The 23,723-nt window shown below is 33.7% G+C and overlaps 1 protein-coding gene across 1 annotated transcript; it reads right to left on the bottom strand.

Annotated features, from left to right (window-relative positions):
- Window positions 1–684: 684 nt before the first annotated feature.
- Window positions 685–1,683, bottom strand: LOC131597819 (uncharacterized). Its single transcript, XM_058870484.1, has one exon. It carries the CDS (start codon window positions 1,681–1,683, stop codon window positions 685–687), a length of 999 nt encoding a protein of 332 aa, XP_058726467.1.
- Between the last annotated feature and the right edge of the window lie 22,040 nt (window positions 1,684–23,723).

Genomic DNA, 23,723 nt, shown 5'->3' with positions numbered 1-23,723 from the left:
GCATGTATTTTAAAAAACCCCAACTAACTTTGTCATATGCCTTTTCAAAGTCCACTTTGAAAAGCAAACAACTTTTACCTTCTTTTCTAGCAAAATCCACCACCTCGTTCGCTACTAAAACACCATCAAGGAGTTGTCTTCTGGGTACAAAAGCACTTTGACAAGTAGAAATGACCGAGTTTAGGACAACTTTCAACCTTCCCGCTAGAAGCTTCGCCGCCACTTTGTACATGCATCCCACCAAGCAAATAGGTCTATAGTCGTCCAACCCAATCGGGCTAGAAGATTTAGGGACAAGCGTCAAAAAAGAGGAAGTAACCGCCTTTGAAACACCCCTTCCCTCAAACAAATAATTCAAAAACCGGATGAAATCGAACTTAATAAAGTGCCAACACTTTTTTAAAAAGAGAAAGGAATACCCATCCGGGCCCGGACTTTTATTACTACCACAAGCCCAAACCGCATCTTTTATCTCCGATTCAATAAAAGGTCTTTCGATCCCCTCCGCCTCCTCACTACTAATAGACTTGAAAGAAATGCCTTCCAACAACGGTCTATCCTCCTCGGTCTCCACAAACTTTTTCCCAAAGTGGTTATAGACCGCTTCTTTAGTTTCTTCAACCGAGTCTATCGTGCCTCCCTGAGTACGGATGGGGCCAAGATGATTACGCCTTCTTCTTTGTTTCATGACATTATGGAAAAACCACTATTCGAATCTCCCTCTTTAAGCCATAACAATCTAGACTTTTGAAGGAGCATGTTCTCCCTAATCCTCAAATTTCTCCAAAAACTACTACAAGCTTCCTTTCTCAAAAAAAGATTCTCTTCAAAAGATGAAGATGAGAAATTAGAAAAAGATACCAACCTTTCATCGACCTTGTTCAAGACACGAACGCCTTCTTCCAAATCTAGATCAAACTTCCCAAAAACTTCCTTATCCCACCTTCTAAGCTTATCTTTTAAGAGCCTAATTTTCTCTTTTAAGACAAAGTCACCTCTTCCTTCCACCTTCAAACTAGACCATTCCTTTTCGACAAAAGGAATAAAAGCATCAAAGGAAAACCACTCATTGTTGAATCTAAAAGGTTTAGGACCCCAATTGCAATTGTCTCTACATAACCATATCGGACAATGATCCGAAATATCTCTATCCCCAATCAATTGACCAACCACTCCCCACCTTTCAACCACCTTGTTAGATAAAAGAAATCTATCTAACCTACTCATCGATTTTCTGTCTCCACTATACCAAGAAAACTTCTTCCCCTTGCAAGGAATGTCCACCAATCCGCTTTTGTCAATAAATTCCGAAAAAAGGTCCGAGTCTCTATTACTAGCCGAAAGAGCCTTCCCTTTCCTTTCACTACTTTTCTTCGTCGCGTTGAAGTCACCACCTATAATCCATTCACCGTCTTTGAAGGAGTCCTTCAAGTTCAATAAGGCTTTCCACAACTCTTTCTTCTTGTTCATATCACATGAAGAATACACATTAATCACGTAATAACGGTCTCCTTTCCAACTAACATGGATCCCCAAAAATCCCTCTCCTCTAAAACTACTTAACACCTCCATATCGTCTTTCTTCCATAGAGTAATTATCCCCCCCGATCTTCCCACGGAATTAGAAAAAGAATATTCCACCTCCGAAGAGCTCCAAAAACTCTTAGCCAACTCTTCATTCATAATCGAAATTTTAGTTTCTTGAACAAAGAAAATGTCCGCTTTACCTCTCGAAATTAAAGAATTAATCCTTCTCCTTTTGAGTGCATTCACTCCCCCTCTAATGTTTAACGATCCAATAATCATCGGGTAACATTTTTTATTTCCTTCCTTTCCAAACCTTGTTGAAGTTGTAAAATTCCGCCGTTTTCCAAACTCGCTATCCTACTAATCAACTTGTTCCGACCCTCCACATCGACCACCCCCAACTCCACTATTGCCTCCCACAATTTCTCCCCTACGTTTAGGTCCACAAAATTCCATTGTCTCGCATTGCTTCGGATAATGTCTGATTCCTCATTTTGATAACCATAACATAAGGAAGTGCTTCCCCCTTCTATTTCCTTCGGCCCTGTATATTCTCCGAGAGAAACCTTACTTCCTCCCTTTCCTCCATTACCGCGCCCTCCCTTTCCTTTGTTCTTTCTACATCCCAACTCCCGAAAAGATTTAAACTTCACTTTCTTGCTAATAGGACTGTGAATATTTTTCTCTAAACCACTATGAACTTTTTTAACAGCATCATCCGAGCTTAAAACATCAATTCTGGTCCCTGTTAACAGAGTGTTAGCCGAACCACCCCTAAAAACTCTTCCAACAGCATGCTGAAAAATTGCTTCCTCTGACCCACTGTGCACAAAACCTCCCGCCCCCTTAAATTTACTACTGCAAGTAGAATCTTTGCCAACCAAGCTGCCAGTAACTTCATTAAGATTCCTATACCAACCAACAGTAGGAAACTCATTCTCTACAACATTATTAACAGAAGCTAATACTTCATTGTGAGCCGAATCTGCCTTTTCCGCCCCATCGTCCCCAGTTCTAGTATTCCAACAACCTCCGCCCCTCGCGTCGGTATAGTTCCGAATTAATGCTAGAGACGTGTCGAAAATGCCGTTATCCAAAGATACTCCCTCCCCTGTCCTCCCAGAAACAGCCACATCATTACTCCTACGTAGCAGCTTCTCCTCATTGGCACCATCGCTAACTGACTTTGAGACTACACCCCCGTTCAATTTGCCCACTTCCGAATTACTTATGATCGACAACTTTTCTATATTATCTTCTGATTGCAAATGATCAGAATCGTCGTCTTCCATCCATCTTCCTTCTGGTACAGTAGATTCACAGCTAGACGATTCTGCTATCGAAGATTTTGAGTTAATCAGAATCTGTCCCATCGCGTCTTCACGAAGAAAGATACTAAACCGGCTTCCCCCAACATTAATCACCATTGAATCAGGAACCTTAAACGATATAGGGACATTGATTAACATCCTCGCTACGTCGAACTTATCCCCTTTAGCCGTGTTCTCGTCTATGCAGATAAAACTTCCCCATTTTCCAGCCAACGCTGCAAAAAACTCAGAATGCCAGACAATAACCAGAAGCCCATAAATCCTGATCCACATGTTTCTATTACCATCCACCATACCTTCCTCCCATTTCTTCACCTCCGAAAACCAGGTTCTCCACCAACTTTCACCATCTGCGATTAAATCTTCGATGAACCCCTCTTCCATCTCCTCGAGCAAACACAGATTACCACCTAACAGGGAGACTTTAACCGCAAAGACACCCTCCATGTCAAATTGGTTTTGTATGTTATAAGCCGAGCCCGGAATACAGACTTTACCCACGTACGCATTCGCAAGCCTATCCCTCCTGCTCTCCTGAGGTTGATAGAAGAACTCACTGCGTTTCTCCACATCCATCCCAGCACTCCCCGAGTCCTTCCCCACCACTTCCGCATACGAACAACCTTCCCTGCACTCCCTAGGCCTAAACCTATCTCCCCCAACACCTACCTTCCCGTCTAACTTCTTATTCAGCCATTTGTGTTCCAAACCTCCTACTCGATTCCCTGTTCTAGACTTCCCCTTCTGATATCTTGGCAAGTTCACATGGATTTTCTTCCCAGCCATAATTATGTTGTCTAAACGAACAGCTAACAACCTACCATCCAATACCTCAATAAACCTAGCAAAACCAAATCTCTTACCTAAATTGTTCCTCCTAGGAGATATAGTGACCTCCACCACTTTCCCATTGCATCCAAAAAGTTCAAAAATGTCTTTCGCTGATGCCAATTCTGGAAACTCTGAAAAGTACATCGAAGTTACTTCCTTGTGCATAGCCTCCCGATTCCGATTCCACCCTCCAAATGGGAAAGTATCCCATCTCAGTGTCTGCCGCTTGTCGTGAGTCACCCTTGTCCACCCACCAGACTGCATCTACTATCAATCAACCACACACCCCAGATAATACTCAAGAAACAACCGAAAAGAAACCACAAGAGAACCCAGGAAAAAACTGAAAGCACTACGCCGTACAAGGGCTTTCACAGCGCTTTTTTTGGCCTTTAACAGCGCTTTAAAGCGCTGCCAAAGCCAGCGCTGGCGTAGGCTACGAAAGCGCTTTTAAAAGCGCTCTGGTAGACCCCCCCTTTAAGAGCGCTTTCCTGGAAAAAGCGCTCTTGTAGGCCCCCCTATGAGAGCGCTTTTTCCAGAAAAAGCGCTCTCATAGGGGGGCCTACCAGAGCGCTTTTCCAAAAGCGCTTTTGTATGCTGCGTAATTTTTTAATTTTTTTTGCTTTTTTACTGGTCTTTGCCAGCGCTTTTACTAAGAAGCGCTCTAGTATGTGGACCTTTAAGAGCGCTTTTTAGAAGCGCTGTAGTTGCTAAATGAGGTATTTTTATGTGCAGCCTATAATTTAATCCTCCCAGTCGACCTGTAATGTTTTCGACCTGTAATATTTTCGACCTGTAATATATTTTCGACCTGTAATATATTTTCGACTATATTATTTCAGCCATCAGTAAGACAATATATATACTAATATATACCATTATAATATCCAAAATTATATATATACATCATTACAAAATTATATATATACATCATTACAAAATCAACAATATTATAGTTCAAATCTGCATGAAAAATAGCTTAATATAAAATTGACACAATTCCTCTTTGATTTCTTCTAACTTTAGCTTCGAGTACCCAGCAGCACGGAATTCGTCAAGGTACTATAAAACAAAAACATAATATGAATAATATATTTAGGTAAATGTAATAAATTATATGAAATTATCTTAAGTTATAACTTTATACCGTGGGAGGAATCTCTAATTGATTCGCCTGAATGATTTCTTTCATAAACCTCAATACAAAGTATCCGCAGTCTGAACTGTTACGCTGTAGCGGACACTACATAGAAAAACAAATAAGATTCTATATAAGTTGTCTTGTTTTACCAAGTAGCATAAATATTATAAGCAAATTTGTGAAAAGTAATGTACCTGCACTTCGATCCAGGTGATGTTGTTTGATTTAGTCCGGGATACCTGTGCGTCCCGTTGACTACGGAATACTTGTATTGATCTAATTAACAAATATATAAAAGCATATGTTTAGATCAATCCCACAAATAAGTAAATATATAAATATACACGAATATATATTTAGAACGATCCCACTTACAAATCAACGATTTCCTTCATGGCCGGATAATTGGTCCATTCACCCTTTACCGAATTCAGATAATACACGACTTCCCTTATCGGGTTGATAGCAAGCAGCAACCAGTGTGCTCTATAAATTAAAACAATAGGTTATATGAAAATATTGCTATACACTAAAGAAACAGAGATTAGATGAATAAAGAATGAGAAACTAACCCTACTGGTCGGGTATTATACGCCCAAAGATGCAGACATTCTGTATTGCCGGTGGACATGAATCTATCGACTAAGCGCTGTCTAACAGATTCCGGATCCGAAACAATTTCCATTCCGCTGCAATGGGCGGAAGACACGAACCGGAATCTGTTAGACAATGCAGTCCCGCGCAACACTCTGTCATACAACAACCTTAAATAAAAACATAATAAACATTAGATTCTTTTCATTGAAAAGTGTAAATAAATTATATTGTGGGACTAATTAAATAATATATCGGATGAGTGAATATTACCGGATGTATGAATGCATATTACTGACGCCTAGTTGATCTTGGTTAAAAATCTCTTGCAAGTCATCAATTGTAATATGTGACTTGAACTCAATACCGAAGACACTTTCATCCATATCGATTTCCCGTAAAGCACCATCCTTCATATCGGACATATCAACCATTGTTGCGAGTGTCGCCCGGTATCGAGGCACAAAAGCACCGCCTTTTCTTGCCGCTTGCTTCGGAGGACCACTGGGTGGTACACTACGAACCTGCTGCGTCACTTGTTGTGACTCCCGAGCGGATGCCTAAAAATCATATAAGTTAGGTAAAATATAAAATCATGCATATTTTGATTCAGATTATATATTAACACTTTAAATGTACCTCTTTTAGCGATGCAACAGACTCCTCCTCCTGTAAAATCCCTTTACCCTTAATTGCGGGTTTTATAGGAGCAGTCTAAAAATAAAATGTAAAACATAATTAATAAACGGTTTAGAATTGACATTCGAAAACTAAATGATTCATAATCGTTTTCAATTTACCTCATCACTAATGGTAATGAGCTCCGAGGGCCATGCAACAAACGATCCTATTGCATCTCGCAGCAATGTCGTCTCTGAGACCATGTCAGGTACCGGTAGAATCGCATCACGATCTAATACAACATCCACCGATACTTTCAGGTGTCCATCCGGGAGCGGTCTGTGGTGAAGTAAATCTCCCGAAGTGTTGTGCACTTTTCCCTTGCCAACTAGTCGATAATTCGGTTCCGATAAGTATAGTTGGCAAGATGAAATGCCCTAAACCAAAAGTAAATATAAAGTCATTATCATTAATAAAATAGAACAATTTAAAAGGAAAAAAAATTATAATTACCTCGGGAAATTTCCTTTGATAGTTGATACTAGCCTTATCACTAGTTTCTTTCACCGATGAAGTGTTGCACTTTTCTCTCATATACACTTCTTTATCTCTTTGCAATTCAGAGACTTGTGCTTGCAATTCCGCCAACTTTTGCAACACTTCTTCATTTGAAGGATTTCTTCTCCTAGGACTCTTGTAAAAAGAGGTTGGAGTCACACCATGACCCTTACCCCTCACCCGACCGGGATACTCGGGAGCATCTAGTACTCTACTAAGTACGCTCTCCTCACCGGTGGATGCCGATTGCGACAAGGTCTCCTGTAATTCATTTACATTTAAATAATTATTAGTGGAGATAAAAAGTCATTTATATATTAAAAAACATTTGATTTAATTAAAGACACAGTATTATACTTACACATTCAGTATAAACTCTCTGAACATCGGGATCGACAGCGTGATTCTTGCCCACACGAGCTTCCTTCCACAACACATGTACAGGAAGTGAAGCTTCCTCACTTTTACTCTCCTCCAACTATGCATTGACACAAACGATAAAATCGTCAATTAAAACATGCACATGTAGACAATTAATTAAATCGAATTTCTATTTACTTACAATTTTATCCTCTAAGCGTGCATATCCCAAACGCCCTTTTTTGTATGGATACGCGGGTTTGGATGCTCTCTCCCTATTCGTGGCACTCTTTTTCTGAAAAGCTTCATCTCTTTGCTTTACAAACTCAGCCCAATCTGCTTCATCAATGAAGGTCGCATACTTTGTTGGCCGTCCCGGTGCATCTTTAAGAAATTTTCCATCTTTATCCTTAAGATAGGTGTTTGTCAAAAAACTTTTCCACCCTCTATATCTCTTGCCGGCCAAACTAAGTATGTAACTTTTACGTTCATCTGGTATCTCAAAAGTCCTCTGCAAAAAAACGTACGCATAGTGTGTTAGTATAAATAATTTAAACAATTTATCGTCAAGATAATAACAACAATTAACCATATATGATATATACCTGAAGCTCTTCCCAAATCGCTTGTTTTTTCTCCTCCAATTCTAAATTTTTCGTTTTCGATTTCCAGGTAGCTATGGAGACCGGAATATGCATACGGACAAGTGTACCAATATAACTTGTCAACTTTGCAGAATTAGGACCAATTGGTTGTTTATCAGAATTCCATTCCAATCGGTATACTAATCCTTGGTCTCTATGTCGTATGATACTCCTCATAATAGTGATGCCTCGTGCAACCTCTTTTGCTTCAGTATCAGGTGGAGCATTTGTATCCGAAGCAACTCTTTCTTGTGAGTTTTCTTGTAAGTTTTCAGGTGGGTTTTCAGGTGGAGCATCTCTATCTGAAGCCATTGAACCTGTATCAAACAAACTAAAGCACATTAGTACACTATTAATAAGCTAACAATCTATACAAGTCAAATGGAAGTCAATTCACAAAGTTAGTAAGTACCTCCTATATTAACTCTCTAAACACATAAAACTAATGTGTTTCTGTCAAAACGCAAAGTATAAACGGAATGAATCCGAAGCAATAAAACGTAACATATATATTAACTCACACGAAGCTATAAAACTTTTTGCTCAAAAGCAAACCTTATGAATCATCCTTGTCTATATACATTAACTCACTCTTGTTTCATTCTTTACCTTCTCTCTTCCTCATTAATTCAACTCTCATAAGGTATATATTATTACTATTATTATATATTATTTATTATTTAATTTCTCTATGTGCTGTCATTCTCATACTTTACAGTACTTGGCATCCTTGAACAAGCCAATTTATTGTACAATATATATATACCATCACTCTCAATCTCATACACACACAACATATATATCATAGAGTTATTATATATAAATAAAAGTATATAATATATATTTTAAAGTAGAAACCAGAGACAAAGATTTGAAGATGGCACAAAGATTTGGTTAACTCAATTCTAATAGAAAAGTCTCATTCTAATACATTAATAAGCTACACTTGTGATACTATTGTTTGATGAAATGCCAAAATTTTGTGATACTCATGGTGCAAGTTTAGCCGTACTATGTTACTATTGTTTGATGAAATGCCAAAATTTTGTGATAAACAGTGGCAAGTCTATTTTGTATTCAGTAACTTCAGAATTTTATCAACACTACAGCCAAAAAACCATGGATTTTTGAATCATGAAAAGCGGAAGTAAATCAACTTAGAATTTAAAAATACCTACTAAGGATTGTGGCATTTCATCAATTATCAACTCAAATCATTTCTTTCAGGCATTTCATCAAACAAGTTGCAGGCAGAAGTTCAATCTTTGATACCAAATAAAATTTTCACTGAAAATTAAACCTAAAACTCACCGGCGGTGGATAAAACGAGTGACGGAGGAGAAGCCGACGGAGGGACGCCGACGGTGGTTGCCGATGGTGGTGGACGGAAGGGTTTCGCGTGCAGTGAGGGTTTGTGGATGAAGAACAGTGGTGGACGGAAGGGTTCTGCAGAAAACGAAAGAGAGAAATGAGAAACAGTAACGCGTGTTTTGGTTTTTAATTTTTAGTAATAAAGGCTACTAAAGCGCTTCTGAAAAGCGCTCTCATAGCCTGGTCTATACCAGCGCTTTTGACAAAAAGCGCTCTCATTAAACACCCCTACCAGAGCGCTTTTGAAAAGCGCTTTCGTTCCCCCCACGTTCCCCCCACCTACCAGAGCGCTTTTGTAAAGCGCTTTCGTACCCCCCACCTACCAGAGCGCTTTTGAAAAGCGCTCTCACAACCCCCCCCCTACCAGAGCGCTTCTTAAAAGCGCTTTCATACCCCCCCACTATTAGAGCGCTTTTTTAGCGTGTTTTTTAATTTTGTCTTTAGTGAAGCCTATGCCAGCGCTTTTCCTAAAAGCGCTTTCGTAGGGGTGCTGCTAAAAGCCAAATTTGGCGTAGTGAAGATAGAATTTGAAAAGCTAGTCACGGGGAATCACCGAGAAAACCCTAAATCAGAGTGCGAACAAAATCCCTTTCCGACAGGGTCCCTTACCCTAAGATAAGGAATTTAAACCGAAGACGGAAAAGAGAAGTCGAACCCTAACCAAGGTTACTTGGGAAACCACCGAGACTACACGGAGGCCGCCGCCTGACGAAGCGCAACGGAGGCCATTTTTTTTCTTATGTTAATGTCTATTGTTAACTTTGGTTAGTTTATGTTGTTTTAAAATTCTTGGCATTTCATAATTTATTTCATTACCAAATTATATAATTTTTTAAAATGAGAAGAATTAAATATGAATTTTTTAAATTTCAAAAAATTATGATAAAAGTAATATAAATCTCGACTTAGAAATCAAATTTTGAGTTCTTTTTTTTGGATGAACTTTTTATAATATTCTAAACATGTCTGTAAAACAATCATTCAAAAATACACATAGGTTTAACAGTAAGGACTAAAACTACGTGCATAATAATTTTGTTGGGACCAAAATATGTCATTTTTTTAATAGGGACTAAAAATGAAGTTTGAGATATTTACCAGGACCAAAAATATACTTAACCCTTTTGTATATTATCATTCATTAATCAGTATAAAAGGAAACTAAAAATCCGAGGGCAAAAACTCATCCATCCAATCAAGAGGGGAAAATCTATGGACTCAGTGATGTCCCATGCAAGAGCTTACGTATGTGCTGCATTGTAATTCCAGAGTTGTTTTGCATGATGAGTTAATTTTTCTTAATGATGAGTTTTGTTTTGCAGCTTTACATTGAAGAAAAGGGATGGGGATGGTACTGAAGAGATGACTGGTTTGGATTATTTTGTTAATGTATGTAACATAGATCTGCGCTTCTCCGTCGATCTACCATGCATTAATATCGGCAGGCCTAAATGGCCAACATCTTAATCTTAATCTTAATATATATAAATCCAAGGTTGTCATGATGGCAACCCTAGCCACATGTCACCTTGGTAGTATCTCTAAACCAAATTTGCCACATGTCACATCGATAATAAATCTAAACAAAAATCATAATTTTAACTTTTATTAATTTAACTCTATATAAAAAATAAAATAAATAAATATAATAATCGTAATAATAATATAATATGAAATCACAAATAATAATAACAATTATATAAATATGTAATATATAATATCTAAATATATAAAACATTTGAGAAATAACTTATTTATGTTAAAATAAATTTTTCTTAAATTATATTAAAAACTCTAAATAACTTTTATATAATTAATTTATAATAGAGAAAAAATAAAAATATATATAAATACGATTTTAATTTATTTGCAGCAAATAAATATATTAAATAAATTTTTCTTAAATTATATTAAAAACTCTAAATAACTTTGATAATTTTTTTCTATTATGATCACACTAATTTTCTAATTTTTCTGTTTTAAATAATTTGAATAATGTTCTTTTTTTAGGTATTGCATAAAATAATTTGAATAATTTTCTAATTTTTTCTGTTTTGGTTTTAATTTAAAAAATAAAAAATAAATTTTATTTTAATAATCACTAAAATTATAACTAATAATGATATGTAAGTATAAAATAAAATAAAATTTCATTTTAATAATTATTAAATTTTAACTAATACACTTTAATGATGAGTTTATCTTTAATATTTTTTTATATTATTAGTTTATAAAAAAATCAAATTATTTTTATGAATTTCTAAATTTGAATATTTTATTTTACAAAAATTTGTCTTAATTGAAAATTAAAAAATTCAGAGGTTAGATTATATAATATTGTTTCTATAGTGTATATTAGTTATATTTTTTTTGTTTTTAAAATTTTATTATTTATATTTATACAAATTAATATTATAATATAAACTAAAATGTATTCAGGTAATATTAAAAAAATATAATAATAATTATTTAAATTATTTGAAATTAAAAAAATAAAAAACAATTTATATCTATGAGTTTCTACAAAAATGTTTATTAATCATAAAAAATCTAAATTTTAAGTTAATTATATTATAAAGAGTATGTAATAAGTATTCAATTACGTTTTTTTTACAAATTGATTACATTCATGTAGCATAAATAAATAATAATAAATAGAATAATGAGTAAATGGACAAAATAAATAACAATTGATAAATAAATAGTGATTAATCCAATAATCATTGTTATTTATTTTATGTAACGTAAAAGAGTTAAAATTTTAAATTCTTCTATTTTTTATGGAATGTTTTAATGAAATGTTGTTAATATTATTAATAGTATTAATAATAGTCTACAAAAACGGTTATAAAATAGTGTCTTTTTGTATTTTTACACACCTTTATAATCACTCCTGATACTACCTTCATCATTTACCAATTTCATTTGGTATCATTTTTCACCTATTTGTTCTTTTCTAGGATTTTCATATCTCATAACAACGATTTTTTTTTCAATTTCATTTGCTAACATTTTCTACCCATTTATTCTTTTCTAGGATCTGCATGTCTAATAACTATTTCAATCAGTAAGAATATTTTTTTCCCAATAACTATTTATAAATTTGTTTATCTTTTTGTTAAACTTCATACACATTTATTTTATTTTCATATAAAATATAATATATATTTTTGCAGGTTTAGCGAAGATAAAATATTGCAAGGAAGATCTTTAGGATAGGAGAATAGTGGTCAAATTGTAAAGTCATTTAACTTAAATCTTTATGATATAAGAATAATGGTCAAATTGTAAAGTCATTTAAATTAAATCTTTAGGATATAAGAATAATGGTTAAATTGTAAGTCATTTTACTTAAATCTTTAGGATATATGAATAATGGTTAAATCGTAAGTCACTTAACTTAAATATAATTTCACATCGATACATTGACAAATTGACAAGCCAATAACATATCCTACAAAATTTTACATAATGAAATACACATTTAGATTTTCTAATTTATATTTTTATATTTTCATCTTTTATTTGTTTTGTTTTTATTTTTTTGTTTTTTTATTTCATTTGTTAATTTAGTGAGATAGATCACGCTCTCCCACTATTGAATTTTTTTCTTTTATGTATATTCGATTTACAATAAACCAAACAACATTATACATTTTGTTGATAATATGTGTTTAAATTTATTATTAATTTAAATACAAATGATTCACGAAAATATTGATATGGTGTAATCAATTTAATAACTAAAAAATTATATTACTATAATTAATTCATAGTATCGAAGATTCATGTATTAAATTATATTATTATAATTAATTCATAGTATTGAAGATTCGTGTATTAAATTAATTCATAGTATTGAAGATTCATCTATTAAATTAATTCATAGTATAAAAATTGTATTACTATAATTAATTCATGTATTAAATTATATTAAAAAATATTTAGTTTTTAAGTTGATTGTATTGTAATATTGATTATATTCTTTAACTTATGTGTATGTTGTGTTTATTTCTTTAAGAAATTAGATTAAAATATCTCACTAAAATATTATATTGTATAGGATTAAAAACGTTTGAAAAAAATGATTTTGTTTTATTTCTTTATTTATTTTATTTTTCCTTTCATTTGTTAATTAAGTGGGGAAGGTCATACCCTCCCACTATAGAAATTTTCTTTTTTTTTATTAATTATATTTGATTTATAATTTATAATAAACCAAACAAAATTATAGTTTTTGTTGATAAGATGTTTTGAGTTTATTATTAATTTAAATAGAAATGATTCATGAAAATATTGATATGGTGTAATCAATTTAATAAATAAATAGTTATATTACTATAATTAATTCATAGTATTGAAGATGTTTATATTAAATTACAGTAAAAAATTATTCATATTTTTGAGAAATTTTTACAACAAATATTTGAGATCTATAAATATTATTTATTTCGTTAAATAAAATTTATATTCTATGTTCTTTTATTTTATTTTTAAATATCTTAATTGAAATTTATTATATTTTTATTAATATTATAATAATTATTTTTAATAGTTAGCTGAATATATTATTATTAATTATTATTAATTCTTATATCATTGTTGCTCATTGTTGCTCTTGAGATTTAAGAGACTGTTGTTGACATAAATACATCTATTTTTATTAATTCTTATATTATTAATTCTATAAATAATTGGAAGAATAAAAAAGGTATGAAATTTCAAGTGTATTCATTTTTTGTCTTTATTTTTCATTTAACTTTTTTATTATATATTAAATAGGAGATTTGATCCATTATAATTTTTTTCCAAGTTGAATCCCATATTTTGACCGATAACAATGAGAAATTGAGCTACCATTGGTTTATACATATTTTAATATTAAATTTAATACCAATTAAATATAATGAAATTTAATATCTAAAATTTGAATATTAATTGTTATTTATAATAAACCATATTTTCTATTTTACAAAATATAATTTATCTTAACGCGTTGGTTGATTTTGTACACATTTCAATATAAAAATTTAAAAACAATTTAATTTATTAAACTGTTATATCTAAAAATTGAATTTTAATTGATATTTGATAATTACTTATATCATTTTAAACTACTTTTTATAAATAATATTCAATTTCGATATTTTTCATATTAGATAAAGGTTATAAGTAAAATATTTCACTTTAAATTTAAACAATAATAAAAAATTGAACCAATTGATCTCAGTATTATAGTATATCTCTGTCATTATATTTTTCTTTGCAAACATGTTATTCTATAATTTAATTTATGTATATAATATTTTAACTCTTCAATACTATAATAATGTTTGAAACCTTCGATTACTATATTTTATTATTATCATTAATATTTTTCTACACAATCGTTAAATTTGGTAATTTCAAACACTATTAAAATATTTAAAGAGTCACACTTTTTACTCTAAATTTCTACATTTGAACTAAATATCATCACAGTTCATTATAAAAAAAATGTAACAATTTTTGTTAAAACAATTAATCAGAATATAGGTTTTTTAAATAAACTAATTTTTTTGTTCTATTAATTTTTTTAATATACAATTTATTTAAAATCCATCTATTACTTTTTAAAACTTTTAATTAACCATTTAAATTCATTTAATTCTCATATAAACCATAATAAATGCAAAAGAATTGATTGTCTTTAAAAATAAAAAGTAATATTTAAATATAACTAAATAATATTATCTATTAACAATATATGAAGACAGAAATTTTTGTTACAATTTTTTTATCAAAGCATGGATGACATCATATTATTATATACAATAAACTTAAATAAAATATTTAGCTTATTTTAAAATACACATTCAATTATTATATATGCAAACAGCCGCGCATCGCGCGGGTAACTTTCTAGTATATACCAATTGAGGTGAATTTACATTTTTCCATTTGTTACATATTGTGTTTTTTCAACGGTTTAAATCGCATGTTTGGTTATTAACTCCTTTTGTTCATGTTTTTTCCTTTAGCTCTGTCTACACTTCAAAGGGCTTCATTAATAGAGAAGTCCAGACACAAGCCACAACAGAGGATGAGATTTTTATTATATGTAAGTTGTTTTGCCAAGTTTTAATTGATATTGCTATGTCATCCATATGTCTGGTCGTAGGGTTCTTTTTGTTTTAAGCACTTAAAACCAGCAACTATGGTGCTGAACCTCTGCTTCAAAGTTGTGGAATTACTGTAAGAACAGGCTTTACTCAAGTCGAAGGACGTAGTTTGCCTGCTCCAAGGGTATATTTTTAATTCATGTAGTTGATTGATCATGACAGTTCTTGTATAGGTGTTAGTATTATGTGTTATGTTTTGAATCTGCCTATTGAATTGTTTTCATTTGTAGAAATTTGGCAATGTTGAAGATTTCAGTCGGACAACATTGACACGCATTCAAAGTTCATAAAGTAATTTAAATGTTTCTCTCTCCAGAATTTTGTGTAGCCAACAAAGATAGATAAATGGATATGGAAAACTTTTCTACAAGATGGAAATACGAAAGGAATTGCAAGTTTTATGCATATTATTAACTGGAGTATGAATGCGCTAGCATAAATTTTATACGGCTTTTAAGTTTTATACTAGCATATCATAAAAGAATTCACATGGTAATCATTGATTTTAAGCTTCTACTGTATTAAGCACTCACAAGGTTATCATTGCTGATAATTATAGCTTTTAAGTTTTACATCTGCATCAACCTTAGTCGCTGCACCAACAGCAAAGAACGGGGTTGCTCAGGCTGAACCAACGTCAGCGACAATGGCGGAGCAGATCAACCTTTTGAATAAATGTCAACAGCTTCTTCTGATCAAACTGATTGTTGTAGCCACACTTTAAATCCTTTTCCACATCAAGTGGTCTATTTATTCTTCATCATATTCATTGGATGCTAATACTCTTTTTTACAATGTTCTATGTGATACCTTAAAATTCTTCTAAAACCTATGTTTTTATTTTATTAATTAATAATTACTAACTACACAATTTTCCTTTGCAGCAAATATTTCTTTTATGGGTTGACAAAGACATACTCATCAAACCAGATATTGCACAGAAGATGATAGAGTAAAAACTTTAGATCACAAAATTTCAATTATTTCAAACCATTCTTAAAGTTTATATGCAATTTATCTACTATTTAAGTGTTTAAGTGTTTGATACATATTACATTAAACTTGGAAATAAAGCAACATTTCAAGAGATAAAGGAGCCAGGCCACTTGGCTCACTTGGAGAGACTAGTATTTATAATAGGAGCCTTAAACAATTTCTCTCCTAAATTATGCTTGGTGAAAGAAAATAATGTCAAAAGGGGTGTATTTTTAGTTCTAAGTTGTTAAGTTATTTGAGGGAGTCTAATTATATCTTTACTTTTAAGTTATTGTTGTGCAAGTTTCCAAACACTAATATGAATGTTTGTATTAAATGTATTCAAGTAAACTCTTACAAATACTTCCTAATCGTGTTATTGTGGTTTTAATCAAAGATGAATGTAATGTTAAATAAACCAGTTTGAGCATGCTAGATTTTTTTTTTCTTTGAGATTTTATAATATATTTATTTGTTATGTATTAGGTAAAAAATTTACACTACCAGCAAATCATAATCATTTACTAGCATGATTTTATAGACATTTATGATAAAAGAAAATTTTTACAATTGTTTTGGCGATCAAAGACCCGGGTTCAATTATCCATAAGTCCAATCAATACTATCCAACACATATAATCAACACGATTAGGTGGTCAATTTTTAATAAACACTTCAAATTTCATAAATTCATAGATTAATTTTATATGAAAAATAAATTGGTTGAACACTTTATAAATGAAGTTATTTAAATATTTAATCTCTTAAAGTTTGAAAATTTCTTTACCCACCTTCCTATAGCGGTCACCCCCAGCGAAAATCCAAAACTGCCCCTGTTTCGGAGATGCATCTCCGAAGTTTTTTTTTTTTTGAAATTTTTTTGACTTTGGAAATGCATCTCCGAAAACACCAAAAAAGTGGTGTTTTCGGAGATACATTTCCGAAGTCAAAAAAATTCAAAACCGTGAATATTTTCGGAAGTTCATTTCCGAAAATATTGCTGCATATACAAATTTCCCTCCTTCACTATTTCATCATTTTTCTCCAAAACTTCCCCAAACCCTCTCCAAAACCCAATCAATCTCCATCCATTTTTCGTCCTAAAATCAAGTTTCAAACCGTTGATCACGTTAAAGGAAGCATAGAAAGCTACAATTTCAGGTAAACATCACTCATTTATTCCCTTATTTCACTACATTGATTGATGAATTTTATGCAGAAACTGATATGGTTCGGAAGTTCATTTCCGAAATATATTACCTAACAAAATTCGGAAATGAACTTCCGAAATATGTCCTTGCAGTAAAAAAAAACTGTTTTGGCCAACTTTTGCTAATTTTTTCATTTGTTAGGTATGATGCATCCGGACAACATTGTGCAAGATGATGACGCAGTAGTTCCAGTAGTTGTTAGCGTTAATAACGATCCGGTTATCGACGTTAATCCTATGATCAATGCGGTTGATGTTTGGCAAGAATTTACAAATGATCAGAGCTTCGGTAGTCGCGAACAATTGATTGAGTGAGTTCGGAACGAAGCTAGTAAACTTGGATTTGGAATTGTTATTTTAAGGTCGGACAACGGAAATAGTAGGCGGAAAGCTTTCGTTGTTTTGAATTGCGAACGAGGTGGGAGTTAGGTACAATCAAACCGGGTGCTAAAACACGACGACACTGGATCGAGAAAATGCGGGTGTCCTTTTAAGTTGCGTGCTACTCGGAGGGATGATGATTTGTGGCGGTTAACCGTAATTTGTGGAATTCATAATCATGCCTTGGATGTCAAGTTACACGGACATCCAATGGCGTGTCGTTTGTCCCGCGAAGAGAGGAATGTGATATCGGACTTAACGATAGTCAAAGTGGCATCTCGCAACATACTTGCCGATTTGAAGCGTAAGAAACCGGATAGCGTTTCAAATATCAACCAAGTTTACAATGAACGACGCAATCTCAAAGTTTTGAATATGGGCCCTCGGTCGGAAATGCAACAACTTTTGAAACTACTAGGCGATAACAAATATGTTTCAAGCTTCCGAACCTCCGAGGACAAAGTTACGGTGCGTGATATTTTTTGGACTCATCCGGAAAGTATCAAATTATTCAACACATTTCCAACCGTTTTAGTCATGGATTCGACGTACAAGACAAACAAATATAGGCTTCCTCTTCTAGAGATAGTCGGTGTGACCTCGACGGACAAGACTTATTCGGTCGGGTTTGCTGTTTTGGAGTGTGAAAAAGAAGACAACTTTACATGGGCCTTGAGAATTTGCAAGTCTTTGTTAGTTGATCAAGAGGTTATGCCAAACGTCATTGTCACCGACCGGGGACAATGCTTTGATGAATGCGGTCGATACCGTCTTCCCGACATCTACCGCGTTACTTTGCCGGTATCATATAGCTTGCAACGTGAGAAGCAAGTTGAAACCCGCGGTTGGGACAAAAGATAGGCCGGATGAAAATGGTAAAGTTATCAAAGCCGATGTTGTGGTTGATAGGATAAAGTTATCAAAAGATTTGTCTACTTCACCACCGGCTACCCGATGCTGTTCCAATTTCGCTTCTAGCGCGACACGCCGTTTGCGGAGTTGATAATGCCGCTCAACACTCTTTTGCACTTACCCGAGAATCGAAAGGTTGTCAAGCTCGAGTACCGCTCGCCATCGCTTAACGACGAGGGAGGAATTGAATTCACACCTTTTGAGATCAAGAACGACGAAGATTTAGCGGTTTTGTGGACAATGTTCGACCGATTTTCTTCGAAGGGCCCGATCGAGTTGGACGCGAAACATCAAAGATCGGGGGCCGACGTTATCAAAATGTTGACTCATCCTCACCTACCCTTGTTTAACAATATGTAACTTTAATCTTATGTAATGTGATCGATGTAATCTTCACCCAATTAAATAAAGCGAATCATTCTTGTTTTTCATCTTTCTTCTGTCCAGACAATATTTCGGAAGTACATTTCTGAATTCCTCCAAGGGAGTGAATTCGGAGATGAACTTCCGAAAACACCACATTTTCTGAAAAATAACTTTATTTCGGAGATGCATCTCCGAAATCAATATTTTATATTAAAAAAACACTTTTTCGGAGATACATTTCCGAAAACAACTTTTTTTCTCAAAAAAAGTACGTTTTCGGAAATGAACTTCCGAAACTAGGGGTATTGTGGTAAATTCACCAGAGGTGGCCAAAAAGGTTAGGAGGTGGGTGAAGAAATTTTCTAAAGTTTTGAATATATATGTCATCTTTTTTTTATCCATGCAGACGCACAAGTCTTCTACTAGTTTTGTATAGGAATCGTTCATAGAAGAATGCAAATATAGGCAATTTCAAGTACAAGTCACAAATTTTTCTGCGGGGTGATTCTTAGCGTAAGAGAAGGTTGACCATAGAAATGTTTATATTATTGGAAATATCTCATTACACCCCTTGATTCTCTTAGGCAGCTGGAGAAATTTCAATTGTGCCCTTATTTTTGTAAATGCACGTCCGAAAGCACCTTTTTTATGCCAAAATTTGAATTTTTCTGGAGGTGCATCTACGGAAGTATTTTAAACTAGTGTATTTTGGGAGAAAATGTTGATTAGTTCAATTATGGGAATTTTTCGTAGATGTATCTACTGAAAAACTTAGCGCCAAAATTTTTCGTAGATGTATCTATGGAAGAATCTGATATGTTTGAACCACCATGATCACTCCCCCATTGGTACATTTCTCCAACACTCACTCTCACCATCCTAAAAAACCGTATACCATCAATATCATTTTTCACTCTAAAGCTTCAACTTTTTGGTGCAACAAATCTAATGGAGCAAGAGAAGACAAAATTTCAGGAAAATATTCATCTTTATCCATTACATTGCTCACATTATCAATCAAGTTTTTGTAAAAAAATGTAACGTTGCTTCCGTAGGTACATCTACGGAAGGTGTTGAAGATGAACACGTTCTAGGGGTGCATCTACGGAGCGTGTTTGTGCTGTTTTTTCCAGCATTCTTGTGATTCTGGGTTATTTGTGCTATTGCTTATAAATAGGTATGGTGCACCCCGACAACATCTCAAGAGAATTAGTTCCTTCCGCAATTGTTTCTCCAAATTTTGAAGGGGTAGTCGTAAAGGTTGTAGATGTCGGCGGTGAATTTAATAACAAGAAAGAGTTTGATGATCGTGAAAGCATGCTCACATGGATTCGTAGGAATGAAACTGAACTTGGTTTTGATGCGGTAATAGGAAGATCAGATAATGGTACGGCAAGAACAAACGCTTTCGTAACAAAGTTGTGCGAAAGAAGCGGGAAATACCATCTTCCTCTAAGGAAGTTTAAAAGAGATGACACAAATACTAGAAAATGTGAGTGTCAATTTAAAGTCTGTGGTTAGATGGTGGCTAGAAATAAGTGGAGATTTAGAGTTATTTGTGGTTTGCATAACCATGACATGTGCGGAAAATTACAAGGACATCTTAGCGTATGTCGGCTCAATGTGGAAGAGAAGACATGTATAAATGACATGTCCTTGAATCTTGTTTAAGTGAAAAATATACTTGTCGCATTGAAATGGAAGGAACCCGACAACGTATCAAATATAAGGCAAGTGTATAACATCCAGTACCACAACAATAAGGCGATTAGGGGAGATAGAAGTGAGATGCTACAACTGTTGAAGATGTTGGATGATAACAAATACGTGTCATGGTACAGAACTTGGTTACGGTCCGAGATATTGTTTGGACTCATCCAGATTCAATAAAGTTGTTCAACACTTTCCCAACGGTGCTCCTTCTCGATTCTACCTACAAGATCAACAAGTATAGACTTCCATTATTAGAGATGGTCGGTGTTACATCAACCGAGAAGATGTCATACCCCAAAATTTACCCGACATAATTTGCATCTGTCAGTTTATTAAGGGCATTAAAAATTAGGAGCCATAGGGTTTAATATACCTATTATTAAACCTGATCTCTTATAAAATTCCCGTGTAAATTGGTCTAAAATAAGAGGAGGTGTGAGTAGCAAATATTAGAGGTCCAATCCATTTTGGGCCCATTTGTTCATTTAATTTTTTTTATTACTATTATTACTTACTAACTATAAAGTTGTTGTTATAATTATTAATATAACATTGATAAATATAAGGGTATTATTAATTAGTATTATCATTTGGTTTTATTAGGGGTATATTATTAGTTAATTAAGTTTATTATACTGATTAATTAATAAAGTAATTAAATAAGTAAAACAAAATTATTAGTGTTTTTTTGTTAGTGGGTTGTTGTTGTTGTCCATTTGGGCCGAAAAGAAAACAAAAAGATAATGGGTCGGTTCTTTCTTACATGGACCAGGAGGTAGTGGACCGGGTCTACCCGACCTGGCCACTATTCATCGTCTCTACAGCGCCGCTCAACAACACAAGAAACCCTAAAAAAATTTCATTCATGCCCAGGCCCAGAATTTGCCGTGAATCAAACTCAATCAACCAAACGAAATCAAATCTTCGTATGAATCAATCAAATAACAGAATCAATCTTCAATTAAATCTAATCTTAACAAATTCAATCGAATCATAATTGAAAACGAGAATAAAAAATTTTATTGAATAAAATTATATTACAATCAATTAACAAATCAAATGGAAAACGAATTGAATCTTTCCTAAAACTTAATCTCTAATTTCCTAACATAATCTAACCCTAATACTATAAATTGGAAAGAAGAAATTAGAAGAGGGATTCGGAAATTTTGCTAGAGAGAGAACCCTAAGCGCCGCCGCTTGATCTTCATATTCAATACCTGCGAACAGAGAAAGAAGAAAAGGATTAGAGCGAGGGGGAGCTAACACGATCCAAAAATTGAAGAAAGTAAGGTAACTCTAAAAACCGGACTTAGCTTATGAATATGTGATTGCATGCATCCGATTTAAATTGCTGGGGATTTTGGTTCGAATCTAGGATTGGGGTTTACGATTATCTGGGTTAGGGTGCCGACTGTTCTTAATTCTGAATTTTTCTGGGTTTTCTGGGTTAAAACATTGAGGGCGATTTAGGGGTGTTAGCGGTGGTTTGGTGGCTGGGGTTCTGGGTAACGTTTGAAGGGGTGAGAGAAAGATGAGGGGACTTGAGAGAGAGGGAGAAACAAGGAGAGAGAGAGATTGGTGAAGTGAAGATTTTTTTTGTTTTGTTTTGGGGGTTAACTCGCATCCGGCGGTTGGATGAAAGACGCGTGGCCCATCTACGGCTACCTGTCTGCATGTCTGGACATGATCCAGCGTGCACTTTTACCAAGCACCCTCATGATCATGCCCCTGTCAACGCTCAGATCTTGGGTGACGGTCCAAATCTCGTTTCCTCATTGTAACAGCATGCACCCTCCACACACCCAATCTAACGGACTAAAAGCCTTAGTGGGCTTAACCCTATTACTATTCCCCCACCCCAAATTTTTTACCCTTATCATAATACACCCCCCTAATACAAAGTTAAAAATAACATTTAGATTAATTAATTTTGTAAAAAAAATGTTAATTGTTTGATTGTTTGTTTTTTTAATTCAATTTTATTTTCTCCTTGAACCGACTAAATCCATTAGTCGCTAGACGAGAAATAATTTTTTAATTAATCTATAATTTTATTAATTCTAAATTAATTCTCTCCTCAACCGGACTAAATCTATTAGTCGCATTAGACGAGAGATAAAAAATATATGAAATTTAAAATACATTTAATTCGCTGCCCGCGACGATCGATTCTATAAATCTGAGTAACCAGCGATGCCCTATTAATCCGTTAACTATACTGACCAAATCTAATGGTCATCGCATCTAACGGTGCCATATCAAATCAGGGTTGTACGCCAAACCTCAAAACCTTCTCATCTTCAAATCAAATTCAAACCACGGCAAGCCACTCAAAAATCCTTTAAACAATTTCAAACCACGAAATTCTAATTCTAAGGCGTACAACCCTGTGCCCGAACTACGTTGACTCTGATTCTCCATAAGGAGATACGTAGGCACTTGGTAACAATGCGAGTCTCCCCCCTATAATTTCAATTCCTTTTAAATCTCAATTTTTACTCTTTTCATTTCATTAGCTATTAGCCTTATAAATCTTGCCATAAACCTTTATTCTATAATGCAGCCTTTAGGAAAGGGTTGAGGATTCCTAACACCTTCCCTCAACCTGATTATAATAACTTACCCTGAATCTTTATACTGCGTAGGGTTTCCTATTCGCCCTTCAGAATAGGTGGCGACTCTAAACCTTTAATTTTAGGGCAGGTTGCTACAGCTGGTGACTCTGCTGGGGACAACACTATAGGTGAATTATTATGCTCCTAAGGCTTGAGAGGGTTTAGGTTTGTGGTTAATGGTTTAGGTTTGGCGCGTTTTAGGGTTTGGCAAATCTGCCATTTTTAGGGTTTGGGGAAGGTTTATTTTTTTTAATAATAAATATTTATTTCTTTATTTATTTATTTATTTATTGTTTTTATTTTCATTAAATGTTTATTTGCCATATTTATATAAAATGCTTAATTGTTATAATTTGCACTGTTGGGTTTTATATGTGATTGCTGTTAAGCCTAAGCGTGGGAATTTTAA

The sequence above is a fragment of the Vicia villosa genome, linkage group LG4 (genome assembly GCF_029867415.1).
Source record: "Vicia villosa cultivar HV-30 ecotype Madison, WI linkage group LG4, Vvil1.0, whole genome shotgun sequence".
In the NCBI taxonomy this organism is placed as follows: Eukaryota; Viridiplantae; Streptophyta; class Magnoliopsida; order Fabales; family Fabaceae; genus Vicia; species Vicia villosa.
The sequence above is the reverse complement of the archived record's forward strand: the minus strand, read 5'-3'. Positions and strand labels throughout refer to the sequence as shown.

Coding starts and splice junctions, on each gene's coding strand:
- LOC131597819 (XM_058870484.1), bottom strand. CDS start 1,683: ATGAATGAAGAGTTGGCTAAGAGTTTTTGGAGCTCTTCGGAGGTGGAA.